Consider the following 23,564-nt stretch of genomic DNA (forward strand, 5'->3'; position numbering starts at 1 on the left):
ATTTGCCTCTATAACTGCCACTCTTTGTGCCTAATTATGCCTTTTGGAACTAGAGAGATCAAGTCTTATTTTTCTTGTACACAGTATAGTCTTTCAAATATTTGAAGATAGTAATCCTATCCTCTCTAAGTCTTCTATTCTTCAGCCTAAATATCCCCATTTTTTTCCAGTTCATTCTTATTTCCCATCCCTCACAGTCTTGGCCAACCTCATCTACTTTCCATTTGTCAATATTCTTTCTAAAATGTATTGTCCACAGCTGAATACAGTTCCTTGTGCTCATCTTTTTAGTAAAATCAAGCTCTTTTCTCCCAGATTATCACATTTTTTTTCTCTTACATCATGAGCCCTGACTTTGATCTTTAATTGGGTTCTTGACATTTCCCTTAGCAGTAGAATTATAGAATCATAAGGTAGTACTGGAAGAGACCTTAGATATCACCTCTTCCAACCACCTGGGAAATTTTTTGGCCAAATCATAATGCTATTTAGTAGCAGAACCAGGTCAAGAATCTAGGGTCTTCTAATTCCCAGGAGAAAGCTCTTTTCACTACCTCATAATGTTTCTAAACAAAATGTGTGAGAAGAAACTAGACCTCTTTAGGCTTCTGAGGCACAAGATGTTCATGGGGAATTAGCTTTGGATTTGGAGTCAGGAAAGACCTATGGTAACATCTGACCTCTAAAATTTACTAGCTGAGGGAGAACAGATAGGCAAGTCATTTAGTTTTTTCAACCACAATTTCCTATTCCATTTCTGACCATGAATGCATTCACTTTAGGGAATGGTTTCCACTGAAATAATATGTTCTCCTCTATTTTTCCTTTAAGACCTATAATTGCAAAACTTCCCCCTTTAAATGATGAGGATGAAGATGTGAAGAGGGAGAGGCAGAGGATTTTGGATGGTGGAGGACAGAATGATATTCTAGAAATCAAAGAACTAACCAAGGTAAGGAAATGAGTACTTTATATTTTCTTTCTAAAAATTTCTTTTTTGTGTTAAAGTAAACATTTGTTGTATGGGACACCTTACTTTGCATAAGAAGCGCACCCCTAAAACATATAAATTGAATTTTGACAAAGGAGCCTTTTGTAAGGCCAGTTCTCAATAATACATTTGTTTAATTTGTTCAGATTTTCACTAAAGTGATTTAGAGTGGCATAAAAGGAACTCACAAATTCTTTGTTTGGTGGAAACAAGAATTAAGAAGAAAAAGAAAGTCTAATTTTGAGTTATATCACAAAAATGGAGCCTCTGATTATATTTAAGGAAAAAAAGTCTTTTATGTTTGCCTCAACATTAAAGAACCTTCATGATAATGGTGGTGGTGGTGGTGAGAGTTTGTATATCTTATCATAATTGTGAGTTCTAACCTTCATGTATGGACCAGCCGGAATCATGGAAAACGGGACAGCTTTGAAAGTTACATGATAAAATTTTTATTTACTTAAAAAGGAAGAAGTATGTCCATGTGTTAAAGATTCAGTTTCCTGCACAATCTTTTCCTTCTTTTCTATGGAGTATGGAAATGCTTATTTTATTGGGTTTTTGTTTTAAAAAAGTGATACCCACTGAATTTAAAAATAGAAATGTTGATGGCAAAAAGAGGGCTAATTTTCACTTTTAGTCTCTAAACAAGATAGAAGCTCAGGGTACCACAATGCCAGGTCTTCATGGTGATATGAATATAAGAGTGCCTCACCTCATATTTGTTCCTGGAACTGCTGCTGGGTTTTGAAATCCATTTTCTTTTAACTTAGTTTTCTTGTGATGACCTTGAATCACTGATGCTCATTTTTTTCTGGATGTGGTTTATTTTAGGTATATAGAAGCAAGAGGAAACCTGCAGTTGACAGGATCTGTGTTGGCATCCCTCCTGGAGAGGTAATGTCAAAGTTGTCACATTTGTTTTTATACCAGTTAATGAAGAATGTGCTAACTCAATTAGAATAGGAGTGGAAGTAGGGAATAAGAAAAATGTTCATGGACTTCTTTAATTAGAGGTTCTGTAGGACATTAAAATTTTAGAGAGTAAGAAAACTCATATCCAGATAATGATTTTTAGTAATATGAGTTATTTAAGAAAATTTCACACTTTCAAAACATTTTTGATCCATCTCATCCACAGAGATGATGAATGAAATTCAAATAAATATAAATTGGAATTTCCTCTTCCTTGTTGATATTGTTTAATTTTTTTTTCTCAGATTGAATGTTAAAATTGGACCTCACTTTCTTTTTGATGCTCATTCATTTTTTTTTTAAATTTTTTTTAAACCCTTGTACTTCGGTGTATTGTCTCATAGGTGGAAGATTGGTAAGGGTGGGCAATGGGGGTCAAGTGACTTGCCCAGGGTCACACAGCTGGGAAGTGGCTGAGGCTGGGTTTGAACCTAGGACCTCCTGTCTCTAGGCCTGACTCTCACTCCACTGAGCCACCCAGCTGCCCCCATGCTCATTCATTTTTAACCTCAGCATCAGTCATTCAAATGCTGCCTATATTTGAAAAATACATACATTTATACTTCAAAAGAGCCATTATTTCATCATTGTGGGTATTCCCTGCACCAATGCTGATTGCGACCCCTTTGTGTCCTTAGTAGTTATTGATTTTCATCAATTTTTGTGACTGAAAAAAGTCATCATTTTTCAATGACCAGTTCTCTGGTGATAAGCTTCCTTGTACTCCCTGGTCTGTTAACAGGAGAAACATGTTTGGTCACTGGGCATATGTTCAAAATGATTCCATTTTAGTAAGACTTGCTCAGACTTGTGCTCTCTTAATATAGCTTGTGAGAATCTAGCATGCCATCTTAATCTTAAATATAGGTTTTAATCTTACATATATACAAGCAGTCTAAATTTTTAAAAATTTTTAGCTCTTTTTGATCCAGATCCATTGTAGAAATGAAAATAAGGCACATTCATTGTTTTTCTTTGCTTTTTTGTTTGGTCGTGGCCAAAGAATTCATCATCTAGTGGAATTTCTTAGCTAGGTTGACTCTTGGGTAGCAGAATTTGCTTATTCCTAGGATTATATTCAAAACCTTTCTTAAAGTTCTGATGAACAATGAGACTAGTACTTTGTCTCTTAATCTAAAAATCACCTTATAATCAGGCATCAGAGAGGGGTTTTGTGTATATGTCTGGATGTACACACATATGTCCACAATCCATGTATACATTTATATGGATTGCATATATGTGTGTCTATATCTATATCTATAACTATATCTATATCTATATCTATATCTATATCTATATGATTGCTACTTCTTAAAAGCATCACTTTTTATATGGTCATTTTAAAAATTGAAGAACATGTTGAATATTTTAAGATCTTGCTCTTTGAAAGCTTTTCCTCCAGTGGTTATCTGAAATCTGGTTTACGTTTGATATTTCATGGTATGATTATACTTGGGCATATGGTCTGATTCAACTCACCTAGCTTTCTTTTTCAGTGTTTTGGGCTTTTGGGAGTGAATGGTGCTGGAAAATCATCAACTTTTAAGATGCTAACTGGAGATACTACTGTGACAAAAGGAGATGCTTTTCTCAATAAAAACAGGTGAGAAAAGGCTTTTTCTTTTTGGCTTTTTCCAAAAGTCCTCAAATATAATTTCTATTACTTTTCTGATTATTCTACAGTAACACTATCAGATATTGTCTCCTTTCCTCATGCTTCTTCCATTAAAAGTTTTAGAAGCTTAATAATCCTTTACCAAAAAAACCTCAAAACAATTATTGTATCTTCTTTTTAAAAAATTGTGAATGGATGATGGTACTATTTGAATGATAGTCAGTGAAGAAGACTAAGCTGAAACTCAGCAGAATGTAGTGCTGGAAGGGGCAGCTTAGGTGGTGCCATGAACATAGGCCAAGTAATTACTGATTCATTGTATGCAAAAATCCCAACTACTTCCCTTGTATTTTGCAGTATCTTGTCAGACATCCATGAAGTACATCAGAACATGGGCTATTGCCCCCAGTTTGATGCTATCACTGAACTGTTGACAGGAAGAGAGCACGTGGAATTCTTTGCACTCTTGAGAGGTGTCCCTGAGAAAGAAGTTGGCAAGGTAATGATAGCTTAAGATCGATGCCAATGGTGCATCTGTCAGTAATGGGTATTTTTTCTAAAATGTATTCCCCCAATGCACTTTCCAGGATAAGTGTATTAAAGAATCAGCCCCATCTTTCTTTCTGGTAAAATATAAATAACCAGGTGTAATTTCAGTTCCTTTTCTCACTGTTTCTGGGCTTGTGAGATGCTATGATGCCTAGATGGTGAAATAAACATCTGGAACACACTGCTGCAGTTGCTGTTCTTCACACTTCTTTGAGCCCCTGTTAATGGTTCCATGTTCCAATTGAACACTTAAGTCATCAGTTTCTTCTTTCTTGCCAGGTCAGGACAGTGGATAGTGAAGATGATATCTTTTTTTGCAAGGAAAAAGTACTAGTCATCATTATCATTATCATCAGTGTTCAGATGTGTGCAGCCACAGAGAGGAAATTCTTGGTTTTATTCTTTTTAGTTAAAAAAAATTCCAATTGTTTCTCTTTTCAAATTTTCAAGGGACATGTTAGAGTGATTCATGTTATAATTATTTTTTTGAGGCTGACTTCATTCCACAGCTTCCCACTGCTTTTATTTCCAGTATTACAATTCAAGACCTTCTATCTCATCAAGCGTTCTCTGAATCTTTTTGATAGAAACTGAACTTTGTGGTTGTCACACACTATTTTTGCTAGTTATTACAAAACTGTTTGCCTATGACCCTGAAAAACAGGTTGGGGTCATTCTTTTCCTTTGCTAATTTTTAGTCCAGGGTGTTCTGATAATGTACTTTTAAACAGGGAGACAAATCCTGCCCTCAGACTTTGCAGAAAAAAAGAAAATTGCACAATGTCGATCTTTGAGCTGCATTGCACTAAAGTAGATGACTACAGAATTAGAATCAGTGCAGTTCATGTGCTTTTATGTAATACGTTGCCAATCTGAGGGCAAAAAACCCCAAACCAACTGGATATCTCTTATTGCTACAGGTTGGTGACTGGGCAATCCGAAAACTGGGCCTTGTGAAATATGGAGAAAAGTATGCTGGGAATTACAGTGGTGGCAACAAGCGAAAACTTTCAACAGCTATTGCTTTGATTGGAGGCCCTCCAGTGGTGTTTTTGGTGAGTGTTAGAAAGTCACTGGTCTTTGGTGCTTTTCCCATGTTAAAAAAAGACCCTGATTTCTGGCTTTAATTTGGATATATTTTAAATTCATATTAAAAACAGTATTCAAAATAAATAATATATGATGAGCATTATTCATAGATCTTTTTAGTGCCAGCTTCTCTAATGAACTTGTGTACCAGTTTTCTTCATTATCATCAGTCTGTGCTGCTGCCAGAGAGGAAATGTTTGGTTTTTGTTCTTGTGGATTTTTAAAAAGAAACAATTTCCAGTGATTTCCCTTTTCAGATACTAAAGGAGTGCTAAATTGGATTGAGGACTTGGTCCTTAAAAGTGAACTGCTTATCTGAAAGGCTTAACATATTAACCTGTCTGTGCTGTTTAATAACCCGATGAGGAACAAAGGTTTCAGTTAGGCACAAGAGGGGGAAAAGTAAGTTACGTTTAACAAGAAAGAAAAGCTCATTTAAATTCAATTTTTTCATTTTCATGGACAGAAAGCTAAGGTCTAGGAAGGTCTAGGAAGGTTTAAATATGAAGAAGGGGCAGAACCCAGATTTCAATTCTCTTCTAACATCAGATCCTCTCCCTTTTCCAATGTATGATGCTTTGCCTAACAGCCCCTGGCTTCCCCCAAGATTCTGGGTGAAGAAGGCTGTGCATAAGTCATTTATCAGAAGAGCTGATGGTATAAAGATACTGAATTATGCTCAGCAATATGCTGCCATGCTGAACTCTGAGGGGCCTTCCGGTATAACATTCTGTGATTCTGTACTTTTATAGTACTATCTTGGGCTCAATAGAGCTTCAGACACTTACTAGCTGGGTGATGCTGGGCAAATCACTTAACCCTCTTTGCCTCAGTTCCCTCATCTGTAAAATGGACTGGAGAAGGAAATGGCAAACCACTCTCCTAACTTTGCCAAGAAAACCTCAAACAGGATGATGAAGAGCAGACATGACTGAAACAACTGAACCACAACTTGGGCTCCCTTTAAAAAAATTAAAAATTCTTGTTTCCTTTGTTTCTTTCCATAATAATCCTATGTGATAGTGCAAGTATCATTTGCACTGTTTTATAGATGAGGGAACTGAGGCAGAATATTTAAATAAAATATTTGGCACATGCTGATTTTGAAATTATTGTTTATGTTGTCTAATTTTTAAAAAGAGAACTACTTACAAATTAAGACCAAGTCTTAGTTTTTTTAATTGTAATTATAGAATATTAGCCAAAAGGGGCTTCAAAATTCAACTTATCAAGCATATCCCTGATGAGTACCCTCTGCAATGACATCCTTGAAAATGCCCATCTCTAGGAAGTCTTCTACTTCATAATTAATGTGGTAAAGAATCACTCTTAAGGCTTAGGGAGCATTACAGAGACAGACGGGGATGGCTATATTAGAGTTGCTTGAATTATGTTATATTTTTTAAAAAGTCTAATAAGACATGTGTTATAATTTAACAATTGAAGAAGATGAAAAAAACTTCCCTTTTCATTCCACAAGAATACCACCAAGGTTTATCTTTAAGAGTAGAGATTCTGGGAATAGTATTTATAGCTCAAAGGAGCAAAAATGTAATTGTAGAGCAATTATTTTTGATTTAAAGGGAGTATCTTTATCCCCTAATAATATTCAAAGACTATATCTTCCTCTAGCAGATTCGGAATATTAATTGAGAATAACATAGATTCAGTTCAGGAAATCCCTATCTTTTGTTTTGCAGGATGAACCAACCACTGGCATGGATCCCAAAGCCCGCCGGTTCTTATGGAATTGTGCCCTAAGTGTAATCAAAGAGGGAAGGTCTGTGGTGCTTACCTCTCACAGGTAAATAGTGGTAATTTGTCTTGAACTTAACTTTCTATTCATCACATCTCTAAGTGGAGTGGTATTTAAAAACCCATCTGAAATGAAATAAAACTCTGTATTTTGCATTCTATTGTATTTACTGCATTGCATTTTATTGTTATCATAATGGAATGGGAATATCAGATGTCAGTTTGATGGTTTCACATACTCTCTGCAGAACTAAGGAATTGTTTTGCTTTTTGCGCAGCATGGAAGAATGTGAAGCTCTCTGTACCAGAATGGCAATCATGGTCAATGGGAGGTTCCGTTGTCTTGGCAGTGTCCAACACTTAAAGAACAGGTGAAACCTTGGTTTTCTTGGATGGCTCAAATTGGGGAATTAGGTAGTCTTGCCCTTTTCTAAAGTAACTGAATTAAGGAGATTCTAAAAATACAAGGCAAGTAGGGAGGGCAATTGAATTAAGAGAACTTTTTCTAGGCACTGAAAAGAATTATATTTTTTCCCAGTATAAATTCCCATGTTCCCCATAATATAACATTGTCTCTGGATTAAAATAGAAATCTTCCTATTTGCTTTTCTTGGTTTCAGGTTTGGAGATGGTTATACAATAGTCGTACGGATAGCAGGCTCTAATCCTGACCTGAAGCCTGTTCAGGAATTCTTTGGCCTGGCCTTTCCAGGAAGCGTCCTCAAAGAGAAGCACCGCAACATGCTGCAATACCAGCTCCCATCTTCCCTGTCTTCCCTAGCCAGGATATTCAGCATCCTTTCCCAGAACAAAAAGAGATTCCACATAGAAGATTATTCTGTTTCTCAGACAACACTTGACCAAGTAAGTCTGCCCTGGGATAAAAACTTAATTTGCTTTTAAATGGATAAGGGTTTTTACCTCTGTAAGTCCTCAGGGAAAGATTCAAACTCTCCACATTTAAGTTCATTGATTCTAAGATGTGAATCCTCCACTTTCCTATAAGCTTGCCTATTTATAGGGTTTGTTTTCTGGTTTTTGGTGGGGACGGATTGTTTTTGCCTCGAGTTATCCAGATTATCTATTTCCTGTTAAGAATTTGCTTCTCTATCTAATGTCAAGATTGGGGGTGATTTTGGGTAAACAGAGTAAAGAAGCAAAAGCATGATTGGAACTAATCAAGGATTACCTTTCTTTTGACACAGGTATTTGTAAACTTTGCAAAGGACCAAAGTGACGATGACCACTTAAAGGACCTGTCATTACACAAAAACCAAACTGTTGTAGATGTCGCATTTCTCAAATCTTTTCTGCAAGATGAGAAAGTGAGAGAAAGCTATGTCTAAGTTACCTCCTCTGAACTGAGAGAGGTTAAGGGACAGGAGGAACCAGAGGTCTTCCTTTGCAGGGAGTCAAACGTTCCAGGGGACGGGGCCAGAGGACTTCGTGGGAAGGAAACCAAACTGGACCCTGTGCTGATAACTCTACAATGCAATGCAATTCAATGCAATGAAGACAAAAAATTCCATTACAGGGGCAGTGCCTTTGTATGTAGTGTTTGCCTTGTCGTACAGCTCTCAAGTGAAAAGACTTGAATCTAGTTTATAATACATTGTAACTATGGGAAACCGTAGTATGGAACCCATTGGGTTTTAAATCATCCCTTTTTGTTCCTTTTATATTGTTACTAGGGTTGCAACAATAATTCATTGAGTAATCATGGCCAGTGATTATTTATTGAAATTCTAAGGCATGCACATCCTTTTGTCATTCAATCCTGTCATGCCAGGAGTAGGGTTTCCTGGTGATACATCCATTGCTGGCAATGAATGCACCGAACCTGCTAGTGCCAAGACGTGACAAATGGAAGCATTGTGGCGTATTGTATGCTATTTTTGTGAAGGGAATGCCTCAGTGACTGCTCTGTAATTAAGGGACTGCTGAAAAATCAAGTCAACGGGCAACAGTGCGGGGCCCACAAATCCCACCACCGATGGCAATGCACTGCTTTGAGGGTCCCTTTTGTGAGCTGCTGCAGGAGTGGCGGCATGCCAAATTGGACAGATGGGCTTCTTAGTTCTGTTGCCACAGGAAAGTCTCTTGTCCTTCTTTCCTATGACTCTTTTACATGAGCCTAATTCTAGTAAGGAGCCAAGAGTGAGGAGTCACAACTACAGGGAGACAATGAATGCAACAGATTCCTTGACTGCATGTTGCTAATGCTAGAGCACATGAGTAAAAAGAGACAGCATGCGAACCTGCTGGCTATTACTATGTCCATCGTTGCTCAGTTGTCCAATAAAAGGTACCCTGTGTCTCAAGGTCATTTTGTTCAACACAAATGTAGTATTATTTCAGGCTTTGTGAATTTCAACCAGAATTGGGAGGGGGAAAAAAAAGATGTCATTTTATTTTAACAAAAGGTATTGTACTTTTAATGTTTTCCGTGTTATTTGAATTTTAAGTACTTTAAATGATTTCTAATTCAACCAGTTCTTGGTAGAACAATGTAGTGTATTATATAGTATGGCTGCATCACCTCATAACCTGGGATGTATTTATAGATATGTAACAGGACTAGTGAAAAGAATATGGTGTTTAAAACCTCACAACAGACTTAGAACTGAACTATTTTAAGGTTGCTTGAAATTGACTCCATTTAAGACATTGAAAACTTACTGCTGAAAGAGGCACAAAGTCTCGGCAGATTTAATGTGCTATTTCACATAACTGGTTTACATATGTTGGTGGAGAGGTATGGAATCATAAATGCAACATATCTTATTGGTGTTCTTTGAGAAAACAATCCACTGAACCCAGCCCACTTCTTAACACCCATCACCAAGGATCATCAAATGAAAGATCTCAGAGAACAACAGCATAGAAATAGTTAAAGTGTCTTAAGACCAATCAAAAAATCATTTGTTATGGAGACATTTGCTGACTTTCAAAGTACGCCTTGTTCACCTGCCACTACAGCACCCTTGAAACGATTTGGCTTTGAAGATGTTAGAAAACATATTTATCCCAGAGAACCTTGTAGCCTAATTTTTTTTCCTTCATCATTACTCTTACAACATAAAAAAGGACAAAATGTATTTTTTAAAAAGTCTCTTAACTGGCCTGAAAATAGTTTTAAAAAGAATTATCTGCTTATCATAAATGTGTCCACAAGTATTAGTTGATGTTTATAACTTTTGTATTTTAAGTGGATAAACACTTGGGAGTTTGAGTTGTGTGGATATTTTTGCTTTAAAATAATTTGGTTATACTTCATGTAGCATGTTTGGAAACAAAGTCAAAATAGGAGAGAACTACTGTGTAGTACAGCTGAAGTGCCTTTTTTCATAACAAGTTCCAATTTAAAAAAATAAGATTTTAAAAATAAGTATTTTAAAAAGATGATTCAGATAATTTCAGGCTAGTTTATATTTTTGTTTTAGATAAAATTTTTTTTATCATTAAAGGGGTTTAATATAGCATTTCATCATTCAAATGATTGTTCCTAAGTTCATTGAAAACATGACTCTTTAAGTTAACATCCCCTCTTCTCTTTAAAGGAGATTCCAATAATCTTGGGTAAGAGATCAGCACATAGGATAGTTTCTATTGATGTAGATTTTCAAAATTCAAAATGATTTAATTCAGTTGGTTATCTTCTTTGACTATAATCATGATCTAACCTTCCAAATCTATAAATAATGTCATTGCTTTATTTTCCCAGACTCCCTTAATCATATAGAAGAGCACTGAACTAAAGCCCATTTGAGAAGAATAATTTCAACTTTTCAAAACAACTATTTTCTTTTCCAGGAAGAGTCAATCTTGACAAAAATTACACGAGATATAATTTCATCTGATTGTGTTCTCTCTTTCATCATTCAAAATAAGTAAATAAGAGTCCCCCTTTTTTATTTATGAGACTCAAATATAGGAAATTAAAAAACTCCATTCTTAAAATTTTAAATGTTAATTATATCAATCCTGTGGAGATTTAAGGTTGTGGGTTTTAAGCCTTCTTTAAAATATGCCTTGAAAGATGTTTATTACTCCTTCCTCTTGAAACCTTGGAATTTTGTTAACTGTGAATTTAAGAAGGAATCTCTAGTTCAATTGTTGAAAAACAACAAATCCTTAAACTACTGTGTTTTAAGTATACTGAGAGCTCTGCAGCTCTTGAATATTGTACATCATGCGTTCATTGACCATCAATCATTTACTTAAGGTAATTTCTGTCTATTTTTCCCTCTTATACATCAGGTAAAATTTTTCCAAAGAGCCATGTGTTGTGTGATACTGCACCACTTTGATAATGAAATATTTGTTTGAACCCTTGTTACTAGATGCTCTTTTAAAAATTGTTGCATCCCTTTTTATAGTATGTTAGTCTTTTACTAAGGATTAGGTATATTCTTCCCACCTCCCACCTCGTGATAAAGCTCTGTTTTTTGTGCTTTTTCAATATTGTTGGTCCTTCATTCCAAGCACTTTATGCTGTCTGTAATGGGATCTATTTTTGCACTGGAATATCTGTTAACTGCAAAAAACTAGACAAGGTTTCACAATAGATTTCTAAGTTAAATAATTTTCATTAAAATGAAAAAAAATAAAAAAAATTGTATTGTCAGTAACTTTATATGAATTATTAAAAAATCATATTTCTATGTTGTATTGAGTCACCAAAATAAAGCTGTGACAGTTGCCTGGTCTATTTAAATTTCCTTTCACGCATTGATGGGAATACCTGCCATACTGTTAAAATGATGTCATAAAGCTATTTTTAGTTTAAGAACTATATACTCACATTAGTTGTTTCTCACATGATGTTATATCTTAGACTAAACACTGAAGTATCCCCAGCAATCTCCTGGTCCAAACTCTGCCCAAATCTTGGATCCTGTCTGAAAAACCATGATCCATTATCCCCACCAACTCATCATGTAGCCTTTGCTTCAAGACTTCCCATCATACGGAATCTTCCTACTTCTTAAAACATCTTATTCTCTTAGTAGGCAGCTCTAATTGTGAGGGATTTCTCCCCCGCCCCTTGTATTGAGATGAAACTTTTTTCACTGTAACATGAATCCACTGGCCTAATTAATCCCTTTTCTGCAGGACAAGCCCTTCAAATACCTGAAGACAGTTGTGTATTCTCCTTTCTAAACTAAATAATCCCTGGTTCTTTCAAGTGATGCTCAAGTGGAGTGCTTTCTGGACTGTGGACCATCCTAAAGCACCTTCGTATTTGCTCTGCTTGTCAACAGCCTCTCCAAAATGTGGTACCAAGAACTTGACACCTAAGATGTAATCTGACTACTGCAGAACACAGCAGAACTATTCCCTCCTTCACTCTGAGCACACCTATTAATGTATTCTAAAATCGGGTTAATTTTATTTGGCAGCCAGAAAATCATACTTCTGTCTTATGTTGACCTTGGCTAGAATAAGGTTTTAAAGTACCCCGGGGTCCTCTGAATGCAAACTATTGCTTGACCACAGCTTCTCCATTCTGTACTTGTATAGCTAACTTTCTGAAGCCAAGTGCAAGACCTTTATCAAATTTCATCACTTCAATTGCAGCCCAACATTCTAGCCAGGCGGCATCTTTATGGATCTTAATTTTGTCATGCAAGGTATTAATGATCCCTCCTAACCTTCTGTCATCAACACTTTTGTCATGTGTACCATTTATACCTTAATTCATGTCATTGATGAGAATGACAAGCCAGGACTTTGGGAGAGGGCCATGTATGAAATCACTGTAGTGGCTTCCTGCCCTATCATTTATTAATAACTCCTTGAGTTTAGTCAACCAGTTCTGAAAGCATATAAAAATACATCCCACAAACAGGCCACATTTTCTTCATCTATAAGATAAGCTGTCAAATTTCTTATTGGACTTCAGATAGGTGATGTTCATGACACTCTCCTAATCAGATTCTAAGCCATTAACCCTGGCATGAAAGGAAATGAGGTTAGTTTATCATGTTTGTTCTTACTGAACTCATGCCGGCCCTTAGTAGTCACCTGTTTCTTTTTTCTTTTGAATTTTCTTTAAAAATTTCTTCTATAATTTTATTTTATCAATTCTAAGGTAGAAGAGTGGTAAAGGCTAGGCAATGGGGGTTAAGTGACTTCCCCGGGTCATCCCCCAGCTAGGAAGTGTCTGAGGCCAGATTTGAACCTAGAACTCCTGACTCCAGGTCTGGCTCTCTATACTGTGCTCCCTCCAGCTGCCCCTTCTGTAATTTTAGAAAGGTTCCCATGTACTCACTGCAAACTGCAAATAAATGTCTTTATCATTTGCTTTGGTAACACTTGGACCTTTTTTTTTTCTATTTCAATGAACGGTGATGAGGTGACAAATGTCTTTCCCCCTCCACCCCAAGATCCTACCCCAGGACAGTAAAGCTCTTGAAGACCAGGAACTACTTTAATTTTATCCATGTACCCCAAGTGTCTAACCTCATGCTTTGTACATAGGTTGCAAATTGGGATAATCAATTCACCAATTTAGTCAAATAAAAATAAGAAGTTGGGTGAACTTAAGGAATTTTATTAGAAACTGATGATATAATGTGGATACAATAAGTATCTTCATATTTCTTCAGAGAATTATTTCAGTGGTGAAAATGATGCTGGAATGAGGAGCATATTTTCATGAGATTCCAGGTGACTACAACTCTCTCGAACTGAGGAAAAAGCCAATGTTAGTAATAATATTAAATTAATACAGCATTTATACCTTCTAAGGCATTTTATGGCCCTTAATCTCACTTGACTTAATATTTTATTACTATGTATGTAGTTATCACTTTCCAATTTACAGGTAAGGAAACTGAGGCTCATAATTAATGAGTGTCAGAACTAGGACTATATTCAGGTCTTTGGGGTTGAAATTCAGGGGTCTTTTCACGTTTCTATGCTGCCTCTAATGTTAACTTAAAGCTATAGAAACCTTCTGGTTTAGTACGTTTTGGACCCAAAATGATTCATGCTGAACAAGAACCCAGTTCCTCAGCTCACCAGCTGCCACCACTCGGGCATCTTGGTGGGCAATTTGTCTTCCAGCTGCACGACTGTCTGCTGACTCATTCCACCAAAGAACATGAACTGTGGAAACCAAAGTCAAAAATCATTATTAACAACTAAAACCCATATCCAAGTGAATCAATAATACCGAGCTTTGTTCTTTGGTATACTTTTCCAGTAAGAGAATACCTTACAGGTAGAGGTGGAATTCAAAAGGATTTCAGAATATGAATCAGAAACAACCTCAGATCAAAATGATTCAGTAAGTATGGGTCATGGCTCCCAAAACACATGATTAAATATATTAAGGAAAAATGTAATATCCTTTAATATTAAAGAAAAAAAACAATAGCATTAAGTACAGGAAAAGGAAGACCAGGGTTAAAAGCAATTCATCTACAAAAGATAAAGAAGTTTTAGTTAATTCATCATCATTAATGAGCAACCAATCCAGAATATTCAAACTAATGAGGTAGGGAGACCTAATAGATGCTCTGCAATATTGAGACCTCAACTACAACACTATTTTCAGTTCTGGACGCCACATTCTCAGAGAGACAATCTGCAATATTTCTAGATGAGGCCGGCCAGGATGAGGAGGAGCTGAAGGACTAAGAATGAATGCTGAGTTTGCAAAAGAGAAGGTTTCTTGAAAACATAACGGGATCTCTAACTGCTTAATGTAGGGGTTAGCATGATGAATTTGAAATATCCTAAATATACTGTCTCCCTTTATTAGAATGTGACCAGGGACTTGTCATGATCTTCTATTTACACTCCCAGTACTTAACATGATGGTGTGTTACATTTATTAAGAATTTATATTTTTTTGATTTACTATTCCTTAGGGCTTCCAGAATACTATTGGGTGGAAGTTGTAAGGGGACAAATTCTGGATGAACATAAAGGACTCTACCTTAGGGAGAGGTTCCAACAGTCAAATGGAATGCTTAGTGGAGTGGTGAGAGTTCTTTAAGTATTCAGAAAATTTCTGGTGGCATTCCATCAGGGATGTTTTAGATAAGGCTTTTTTTTTTTTAATCAGATGGGACATTAAAGCTAGCTAATCTCTAAGAGGCAGCTGGGTGGCCCACTGGAAAGAGCACAGAGGCTGGAATCGAGAAGATCTGAATTCTCATCCACCCTACTAGCTATTAGCTGTGGGATCCTGGGCAAGTCATTCAACCTCTGCCACAATTTCCTTAACTGCTAAATAGGGATAAAAATGACATCTATCCCCCAGAGCTGTTGTGAAGATCAAATGAAATAATATCTGTAAAGGGCTTAAGCACAATGCCTGGCATACAGTTCACACTTAATAAGTTCTTCTTTCCTTTTTACCTTGCTCTTAAATTCCTTCCAACTGTAATGATGCTCTGATTCTTTTCAAATGAACTCAAACGTTTATTGAGACTTTCTGCTGTATGTCACTTTTATTTTATACCATTGTCTTAAAAATGAGGAAATGGGGACCCAGAGAGTTTAAACTATGGGTCTGTGGTGCCATTGCTAGCTAGTGATGGAGTTAGGATTCATACTCTTCTCTCCTGGTGGCTTTAATAGTCACTCTCCAAATTAATTATAAAGGAATTAATTTTCTTCGGCATTCAAAAAGTCAAGTCCAACATTTTCGATCAGCAAAACATGCAACAAATAACCTGACATTCTACTCATCGCTGTTAAATATGTGGGAATCCACAGTGCACTAGAAAGCTCTTCAGCGAATGTGTACGCTTACTGATGCACGTGCTGCCTCCTCTGAGGGAGACCATAACCATCCTGGCCCTCTCATTCCACGGTCCTGGTCCATTTCCTGGACTGGGAATCCATTTCATGGGTCTCAACCTCTTGGGGAAGCTATTGCTTTATTCTGCTTCTTCTGAAATTCTTTCCAGTGCGTCTGTTAGAGCCTCTTCACGCCGCCCTCTCCCCTGTCTTGTGCAGGATTTACAGATTGGGTTCTGCAGACTGTGATGTTCCCAGGCCTCAGTCATAGAGCATCATCTGAAGAATATTGCTGTTTAAGAGAAGGACCTTTGCTTTACAGAGAATGTTGGGGGGATTAAAAGCACTAGACATGTTCCCCAAAACAGTACTATGAAAGAAAAGTTAAACTCTTTTTGTTTATTTTAACTTAATCAATCAAGAACTTGGAGTCCCCCACCTTTCACACTTACTTAATCCTAAAAGACCACAGGGGTGGGCAGTGCTAGGCAAACTGAGAGACTTTGGTTGGCTCCTGAGATGTGATAGACCAGCCCACAGCGAAAGGAATTAGAAACCAGAGAGACAGGATATGATGTGGAGAAAACTGCTTATAAAAGGCCGCCGAGGGGATTCTCATTGATTCTGCTGCCTTGGTGGGTCTTGCTGAGGGAGGACTTCTGCATTGGTGTCTCTGTGTAGGAGACTGATTCTGTGCTGGTAAGACTTGCTGAAAAGACTACCATGACTTCTGGTTGGAGATGGGGACCTGAGGGGGAGCCTTTGTCTGAGTTGAGCGGGATTTCTTAGGATCAACAATCATAGGGTATTTAGCTAGGCGATATTTTCTACCTCCTTCCTACATTTCCCCATTTACCAACTCTGCCTTGTTGTAATAAAGCTACCAAAGCTACTAACAGCCTTTTGACTTAAGTGCTAATTTTTATAAATGGAGACCACAACAATTTTAAAAATTCTTAAATTTGTCAAACCCATTTTAATTAGTACACTATAGTCTGCACTCTTACTCCTGTTTAATTCTGGGCCAGGTCATTGTTTGCTTACAGAATCCGTCCAGGATTTAAGTATTGATGGATTAGCTCTATAGGCTGCGTATCCATCCTAACCGACCATTAAACCCTTGTTGTTTTTTTCCTGTGTTGATAGGTAGGCTGGACTTTTGATCTAATTTAGGAAGTTTTTCAATATTCTGAGGTTTGATGTCATAAAAACAGAAGCATTGAGCATACCTCCTCTGATGGGGAATCACAACTCTTTTATTCAGACTCTTCCCCAAATAACAAGATTATTTCTATTGTAACATCTTTCAAAGAATCCTTTATTCTGACCTATGGAGAGAGAAAGCCTTATTCTATTGAAATCAACTGTTTTTTTTTTTCTTTTTTGGTAGTCAACAAATAGTACAGCAGGAACTTGTATTTTTATACCTTTTAATCTGTTATGTGACCATAAATACGCAATCTTCTACAGAATACTGTTTGCGTAAGTCTTCCCATTCCTTCACACCTATGTCCTTGGTTATAGGTGAGTCGATGTTTATATCTATATAGACAAATATACCCAGATGCATGTGTATATATGTATATACACACTCTATATACATGTATATATGGGTCTATATTTTCCTATACATACACGTACATGTACCCATATACACACAACCCTTTCAAAGGTTTTATAGTGATGGGAAGGTAGGCATAAGGGATGAAATTCTTTCAATTACCTTTAAAAAATAGGGTCAGTGATCTCTCTAACCAAGCATTTGCTATCTTGCCTTCTCTTTCAGACATGCTGGGAATCAGTCCCTCAATGCCTTTTAAACCAAGTCCCCTGTGGCCCGGAATTTCCCTCTCCTTGGTTTAGTCTAGCTGCTCTTCTTTCTCCCTTTGGTTTTCCTTGGCCCTGCCTCTACTTCCTTGGGCATCACACCGATTTCAGAGTCCACATGAGGCAGCTCCCCTGTAATGATGGACAAAGTGGCTTCCTATAAAGGAGTTACACATTATTTGCATTTTCATCTTTTTGTTGTACTTTTGTTTTTAAATGTTTTGGGGATGATTCCAGTTTATCAATTTAAATAAATTAAACAAAATGTTTAGATATATAAAGGTATACAATAATAACAACAAATCATTTCTATTGCCCCATAAGGTTTAAAAAGAGTTTTTCAGACATTATCTTCTTTGCTCTTCTCAACAATCCCATTAAGTCAGTGCTATTATCATCTCCATTTTATGGAGGAGGAAACTGAGACTAGGAGGTCAACCGACTTGCCTAGGGTCACACAGCTAGTAAGTGATTTGGAGTCAGGTGTTCTTGACTCCAAATATAGCACTACAACCACTTTTGCTACCTAGCTACTTCATAAAAAGAACAAAATTATCCAAAGAGGAAAAAAAATCCAATTAACCAGGCAGAGGATTTGGAGAGCATTCCTGCAAAGAGAATTATTTTTTATTATCAGAAAGAGATTCAAATTGTACCTTTATTAAGTGCTCCATATTCGGTGTGGAAAACTCCAATCAGTTTTGAATAGCCTACTTGGACATGGCTATTCACTGATTTTTTAAAGTCTTCACCCCACAAAATTGGCCCGCCAGGCTTCATGTGAAAGGTACAAAGTTCATAGACTCCTAGAGAAGGAAAAAAAAATAAGATTAACCAGAATTGCAAAATAAATATAAACAATTTCCAATCATGTTCATTTTGGTTCAAGTACAGATATGTATCAGCCATCTAGATGGTGCATTAGATAAACTGCTAGCCCTGGAGTCAAGAGGACTTGAATTAAAATCTGGCCACAGACACTAAGTAGCTGCATGGCCCTGGTCTAGCTACTTAATTCTGCTTGCCTCAGTTTCTTCATCTGTAAAATGATCTGGAGAAGGAAATGGCAAACCACTCTAATATCTTTGTCAAGAAAACTCTAAATAGGATCACCAAGAGTCAGACATGATTAATCAACTAAGTGATACCAAAAATAATTAGCTATTCATATAGATCAGTAGTTCCCAAACTTTTTTGGCCTACTGTCCCCTTTCCAGAAAAAAATATTACTTAGTGCCTCCTGGAAATTATGAAACTATTTATTGAACTCAGAATAGAATGTAATACAAAAAAAGTGTGGCCATCACTGTCTCCCTGGATTGCTGCAGCACCCACCAGGGGGCGGTAGCGCCCACTTTGGGAATCACTGATATAGATAGTGTCTGGCAGATAAAAAGTTTGAGCTTGAAGTCAAAGAGATGCTGGTTCAAATCTAGCTTCTGGCATTTGGCAACTATATGATCCTGAGCAAGTCCCTCAATTTCTAAGAGCTGTAAGTAGCACCCTACTAGTTAACTATTAAATCACAGATGGGTTCTGACCTGCTTTGGTAAATGGTTTTTCTATACCATGAGTTCTTCATTCTGAAGAAAAAAAAATCACATATCCTTCTTGTATTCCTTGAGCATTAACGGGTATATGGATTTGGAGGTCTACTTATATTTGAAAATTAAAAATTGTTTAGGCATATTATGTACAAGAAAAAGAGTTACAGTCTAAAAATGTTTAAATGCTACCATTCCTAATACCCTGTTGTGGAACTTTATAAGGGGAATGGGTATTTTGAATTGTTTCAATATATATTCATTAGAAATTTCCCTTAAGACATTTTTGCTTAGCTTCTTATATTTTCTTTCTCTTCCTAAATTTTCGGTTGTAAAATATATAAGTAGTTATTAAATTACTAATTAAAAAATTAAGTATTAAAATATATTTTTCCCAATATATTTTACTACAATAGGTTACCATTTTCAGGTACAGAATTCAGGCAATAGATTTTAAGTGACTTTTCTGTATTTTTCTAATTCTAGAACAGGAGTGTAAACCTCATTTTATTGTTCCTTTGTAGCCCTACAAATGCTGGGACACAATCCTGCCTCTCTACTAAAGAAATAAAACTACTTTCCCCAGGTAAATAGAGAGAGAAAAGAAAAAGGAATTCAAGGAAGAGTTGGAGTGAAGAAGAAAGAGCCAGTGAGGATAATGTTGAAGAGTCTTTAGTTTAATAGATAGAAAAGTATGATTTGATATTATAACAGAGGCAAGGAATATTTCTTACTCACTGGTGTTCAGTATTACATATTAGAACAGAAGAAAGGAACATGTTGTGTTCAGTGGTGGTTAACACTAAGGAGAGACTTAGGTAAGGAAGGATTAAGGACCATGAAAACAGGTTCTTAGTAATATAAAAAGGATGAGTGGAGCAATAGGGAAAAGAGACAAAAAAATTAATTTGTAATTGATTACACCTGGCCTGGTCACATATTGGCTGTGAGACCTCTGGTTCTCATTTTCCACATTAATAAAATAAAGAAGTTGGATTAGATAATTTTTGAAGTGCCTTCCAGCTCTTAAATTCTTATGAATTACATAAAAACATTTCAGAAAAGAATTCAGAGTGAACTAAATAGTTTTCATTAGGTTCTTTTTCAGACAAATCATTTAAATTTACATTAAAAATTATATGCTAAAAAGAAATGCCTTTCTAATCTAACCTTTTCTTAAAAAGTAGCCTGAGGTAGTCATTTCTTTGTGTCATCAAGAAGAAAAGTCACCAAGGAGACACTGTTACTGGACACATTCACAGAATTTTGGAGAAAATTTTCATATAAACTGAGAAACAAGAAAGAAAAAGAGGAAGAAAAAAGTAGATCAGGATGAAAGAATTTGAGGGTCCCCAGTAATGATTTGCTTAATATATTTAATCCTACAAATATTGATGACTAAAACCAGTTGTATTAAAATCTGTACATGAATATGCCTATATTTTGGAGTTAATGTTAGATATGGATTCCCATATTTACTTTATGTTCTGACTAACTTTCAGACCCTTTAAAAATCTTTCTAAAAATATTTTCTTTCTTTCTTGCCAAAATCTGAAAGTATTTAAATTAACCTTTACCTATCATTGTCTAGCTTTGAAAATATAAATATAAATTATGACTAAGGCTTAGGAATCTCAAGACAACTTTCCCCAATGTGCCCTTTGGAAAATACTTTAATATTTAATATCTTCCCCACCCATCATAGGCAAAAAAAAGCTAATGGATAGCTTTTTGATAATCATCATCCATTCCTAAATAAGCTTAGTAAATTGCTCTCAGTTTTTTGAAGGTGACATTTTTAGAAAAGTCTTGTTGGCATAAAAATCTTATCAATGAGTCTACTTCAGGAACAGTTACAGTGAATGAAAAAGATTCACCTTCTTTAGGAGGTTTTTCTATTTTGCTCCATGGTACTACATATACAACTTCATTCTTCTGTTCAATCATAAATGGTAGGTTTCGGGAAATATATTTTTCTTGCCATTCTTTATCCTTAGCTAAGGCTTTCCGAACTTTAGTTCGATGAGCAAAATTATCTATGGGAAAAGGAAAGAAACATTAAGAACAATTAAAATACAAAGTTCTCAATTTCACTGATGATTAAACTAAAGGTCAACTGCATTTTGAATAAAAAATACAGTGCAAAAATGATAATGAACCTTATTTCTGAAGAATCTGCCTTCTTTGTTTCTATCTTTTTTGGGGTGCAATCAGTGAATGATTGGGATTCTAGCATACTTTCTGTCCTTCCCCCTACCCCTCAAATTATTTATTTATTTTGTCTACCACACAAAACAAACAAATAAATATTTTTTTCCTTATTAAGACATAAACTTAGCAAACCATAAGAATTTCATATGGCTAAATGCTCAAAAGAACTGTGATATGAAAGGAAGAGTGAAATAGTAAGATGGTGTTAATTTGTAGTGAGGAAGAGCTGAATGAATAAATAACACATTTAATAAACTCTTACTATGTGCTAAGCGCTAGGGATACAAAAGGTATGATAGTCTCTGCTCTGAAGGAGCTCACATTCTAGTGGAGAAGACACTGCCTGTGGAAGTTTTCAGCTCCAAGTGAGATGGAAAGGTCCCATGGTCCTTAGAGGCCATCACTGGCAAAGCAGATGGTAGTGCCTCTTTACTGTCATGTCTGCTGATAGAGTGCTGTGAGATTCTGATGCTAAACCTTTAAACAATGGCAAGGACTTTGGTACTATTACATAGACAACTTCATTCTTCTGTTCAGTTATAAGTGGTAGGTTTTTAGCACCTGTAGCTGCCACATCTTCAGGAACAGTTGCCAGAACCCATCTCCACCAGAATTACTTCCCAGGTTGAGACTTGAGACATTGGGCAAGAAACACTATTATTTTCAAGAATTTTGAGTCTTAGGCTATCTCTGTCAGTGTCAGTGGGGAGATAGTGGTAGGAGTTCCATTTGCAGATTAAGTCTCAAACCTTTATTCTAATATATACCTAACATCTGAGTTTCTGCCAGTCTTATAAACTAAAGCTACAAATAGTATTGCAATCTGTTTTAGAACTCTTTGGACAAAATCAGATGCCTAACATGTAAGGTTAAAACAAAGAAAGAACTGACATTAAAGGAAAAGGCTGATAACCTGCCTCACGGGTTCACTGTGTTGTAGTTGTTGTAGATATATACATTATGTTCTGTAGAACATTCTTCTACCTGTGGCACATTTGAGTTGCTGTAATAAGCAGTTGCTCATTAAGGAAATTCTTCTGTAACAGAAAAAATGTAAAAAAAAACCTGGATGTGTCCTTCTTGTTTTAGTATTTCAAAAGATATATAATATCATCTGGAAAAGTGCTCTACCCAATAATCCACACAGAAATAGATAATTGTATGAGTTTCCAGGTCCAAAAGAATTTCTTCCATGGTGGCCTCTGTAGTGATAAGATTCTCCAAACTCAGACAGGCTGGTCTTTGGCTGCTGATCTGCAAGCAGACTAATATTTGAAGCCTGTCCAGGGCAGCTTGATTCGTTGAGAAGGCTTCTGCAATGAACCCTTCTGAGAATCCAGTGCTAACTTGGTGCTATGATGAGGTATCATGGCAGAACTTTGCAGGAGAATGTGTAAGATAAACACTACCGGAAAGTAATATAGAGTAGAATAAGAACCTAAAAGAAGAGTAGCCGATGTTTATGGAGAATTTCAGATATATCATTTTATTCAGTATGATGATACTCCACCTCCTTTGCTCACTTTTTAACCTCTCTGAGCTTCCAAGTTTCCTCATCTATACCATTATGGGGTCAGACAGATACCTTTCGGCTCCAAGTCTATAATCTTCACGACAACCTCCTGAAGACAGAATCACAATTATTATTATGCCTATTTTAAAGATGGCCAAACTGAGGTTAGAGCAATTCTGTGATTTATCCATGGTCACAAGGCAATTATTAGTAAGAGTGACTAAGTTGGAATTCAAACCAGCATCTCTGCTGATGCCAGGTATAGTGAGTGATCTTTCCATGATGCCACACTTAAACCTAAGAAAGTAGAATAAGTGGAATTTGGGGAGGGAGAGGTGTAGTCTCTGTTGTTTTGTTCACTTTGTAAGCTATGTTTCAGATTGCTTCCATGGGGGCAGCCTCCTATGACTTCCTAGGATAAGAGAGTAGACTGAAGCTGGCTTGGTTTTGAATTGTATAGAAATTAAAGAGAGTGGTTCCATTACAAAAAAGTGAGTAACGGTTCAGTGGATAGAGAGCCAGGTCCAGAGATGGGAGATAGGGGGTTCAAATGTGGCTTCAGACACTTCCTAGCTGTGTGACCCTGGGCAAGTCAATTAACCCTTATTGAGCTCTTACTGCTTTCTGCCTTGGAACCAATACTTAGTATTGTCTAACTTTCTTTCTTTCTTTCTTTCTTTCTTTCTTTCTTTCTTTCTTTCTTTCTTTCTTTCTTTCTTTCTTTCTTTCTTTCTT

The 23,564-nt window shown here is 36.3% G+C and overlaps 2 protein-coding genes across 2 annotated transcripts in view; one reads left to right on the forward strand and one right to left on the reverse strand.

The window, feature by feature from the left end:
* The window catches only part of ABCA1 (ATP binding cassette subfamily A member 1), a 128,477-nt gene extending 117,012 nt beyond the window's left edge, over window positions 1-11,465 (forward strand). The window contains exons 40-48 of the mRNA XM_044677907.1: window positions 832-952; window positions 1,826-1,888; window positions 3,466-3,572; window positions 3,942-4,083; window positions 5,054-5,188; window positions 6,923-7,026; window positions 7,256-7,348; window positions 7,598-7,841; window positions 8,183-11,465. Coding sequence (XP_044533842.1) covers window positions 832-952; window positions 1,826-1,888; window positions 3,466-3,572; window positions 3,942-4,083; window positions 5,054-5,188; window positions 6,923-7,026; window positions 7,256-7,348; window positions 7,598-7,841; window positions 8,183-8,323 — 1,150 coding nt within the window. The 3' untranslated portion in view covers window positions 8,324-11,465. The remainder of the gene's footprint in view (window positions 1-831; window positions 953-1,825; window positions 1,889-3,465; window positions 3,573-3,941; window positions 4,084-5,053; window positions 5,189-6,922; window positions 7,027-7,255; window positions 7,349-7,597; window positions 7,842-8,182) is intronic.
* A 2,047-nt stretch (window positions 11,466-13,512) lies between these two features.
* The window catches only part of NIPSNAP3A (nipsnap homolog 3A), a 15,474-nt gene continuing 5,422 nt past the window's right edge, over window positions 13,513-23,564 (reverse strand). Inside the window, exons 3-6 of the mRNA XM_044657186.1 lie at window positions 20,983-21,141; window positions 18,218-18,367; window positions 14,004-14,090; window positions 13,513-13,669 (exon numbers count right to left, since the gene is read on the reverse strand). Of these exons, the coding sequence (XP_044513121.1) occupies window positions 13,593-13,669; window positions 14,004-14,090; window positions 18,218-18,367; window positions 20,983-21,141 (473 nt within the window). The 3' untranslated portion in view covers window positions 13,513-13,592. The remainder of the gene's footprint in view (window positions 13,670-14,003; window positions 14,091-18,217; window positions 18,368-20,982; window positions 21,142-23,564) is intronic.

This window comes from Gracilinanus agilis, chromosome 1 (genome assembly GCF_016433145.1).
Source record: "Gracilinanus agilis isolate LMUSP501 chromosome 1, AgileGrace, whole genome shotgun sequence".
NCBI classification, from domain to species: Eukaryota; Metazoa; Chordata; class Mammalia; order Didelphimorphia; family Didelphidae; genus Gracilinanus; species Gracilinanus agilis.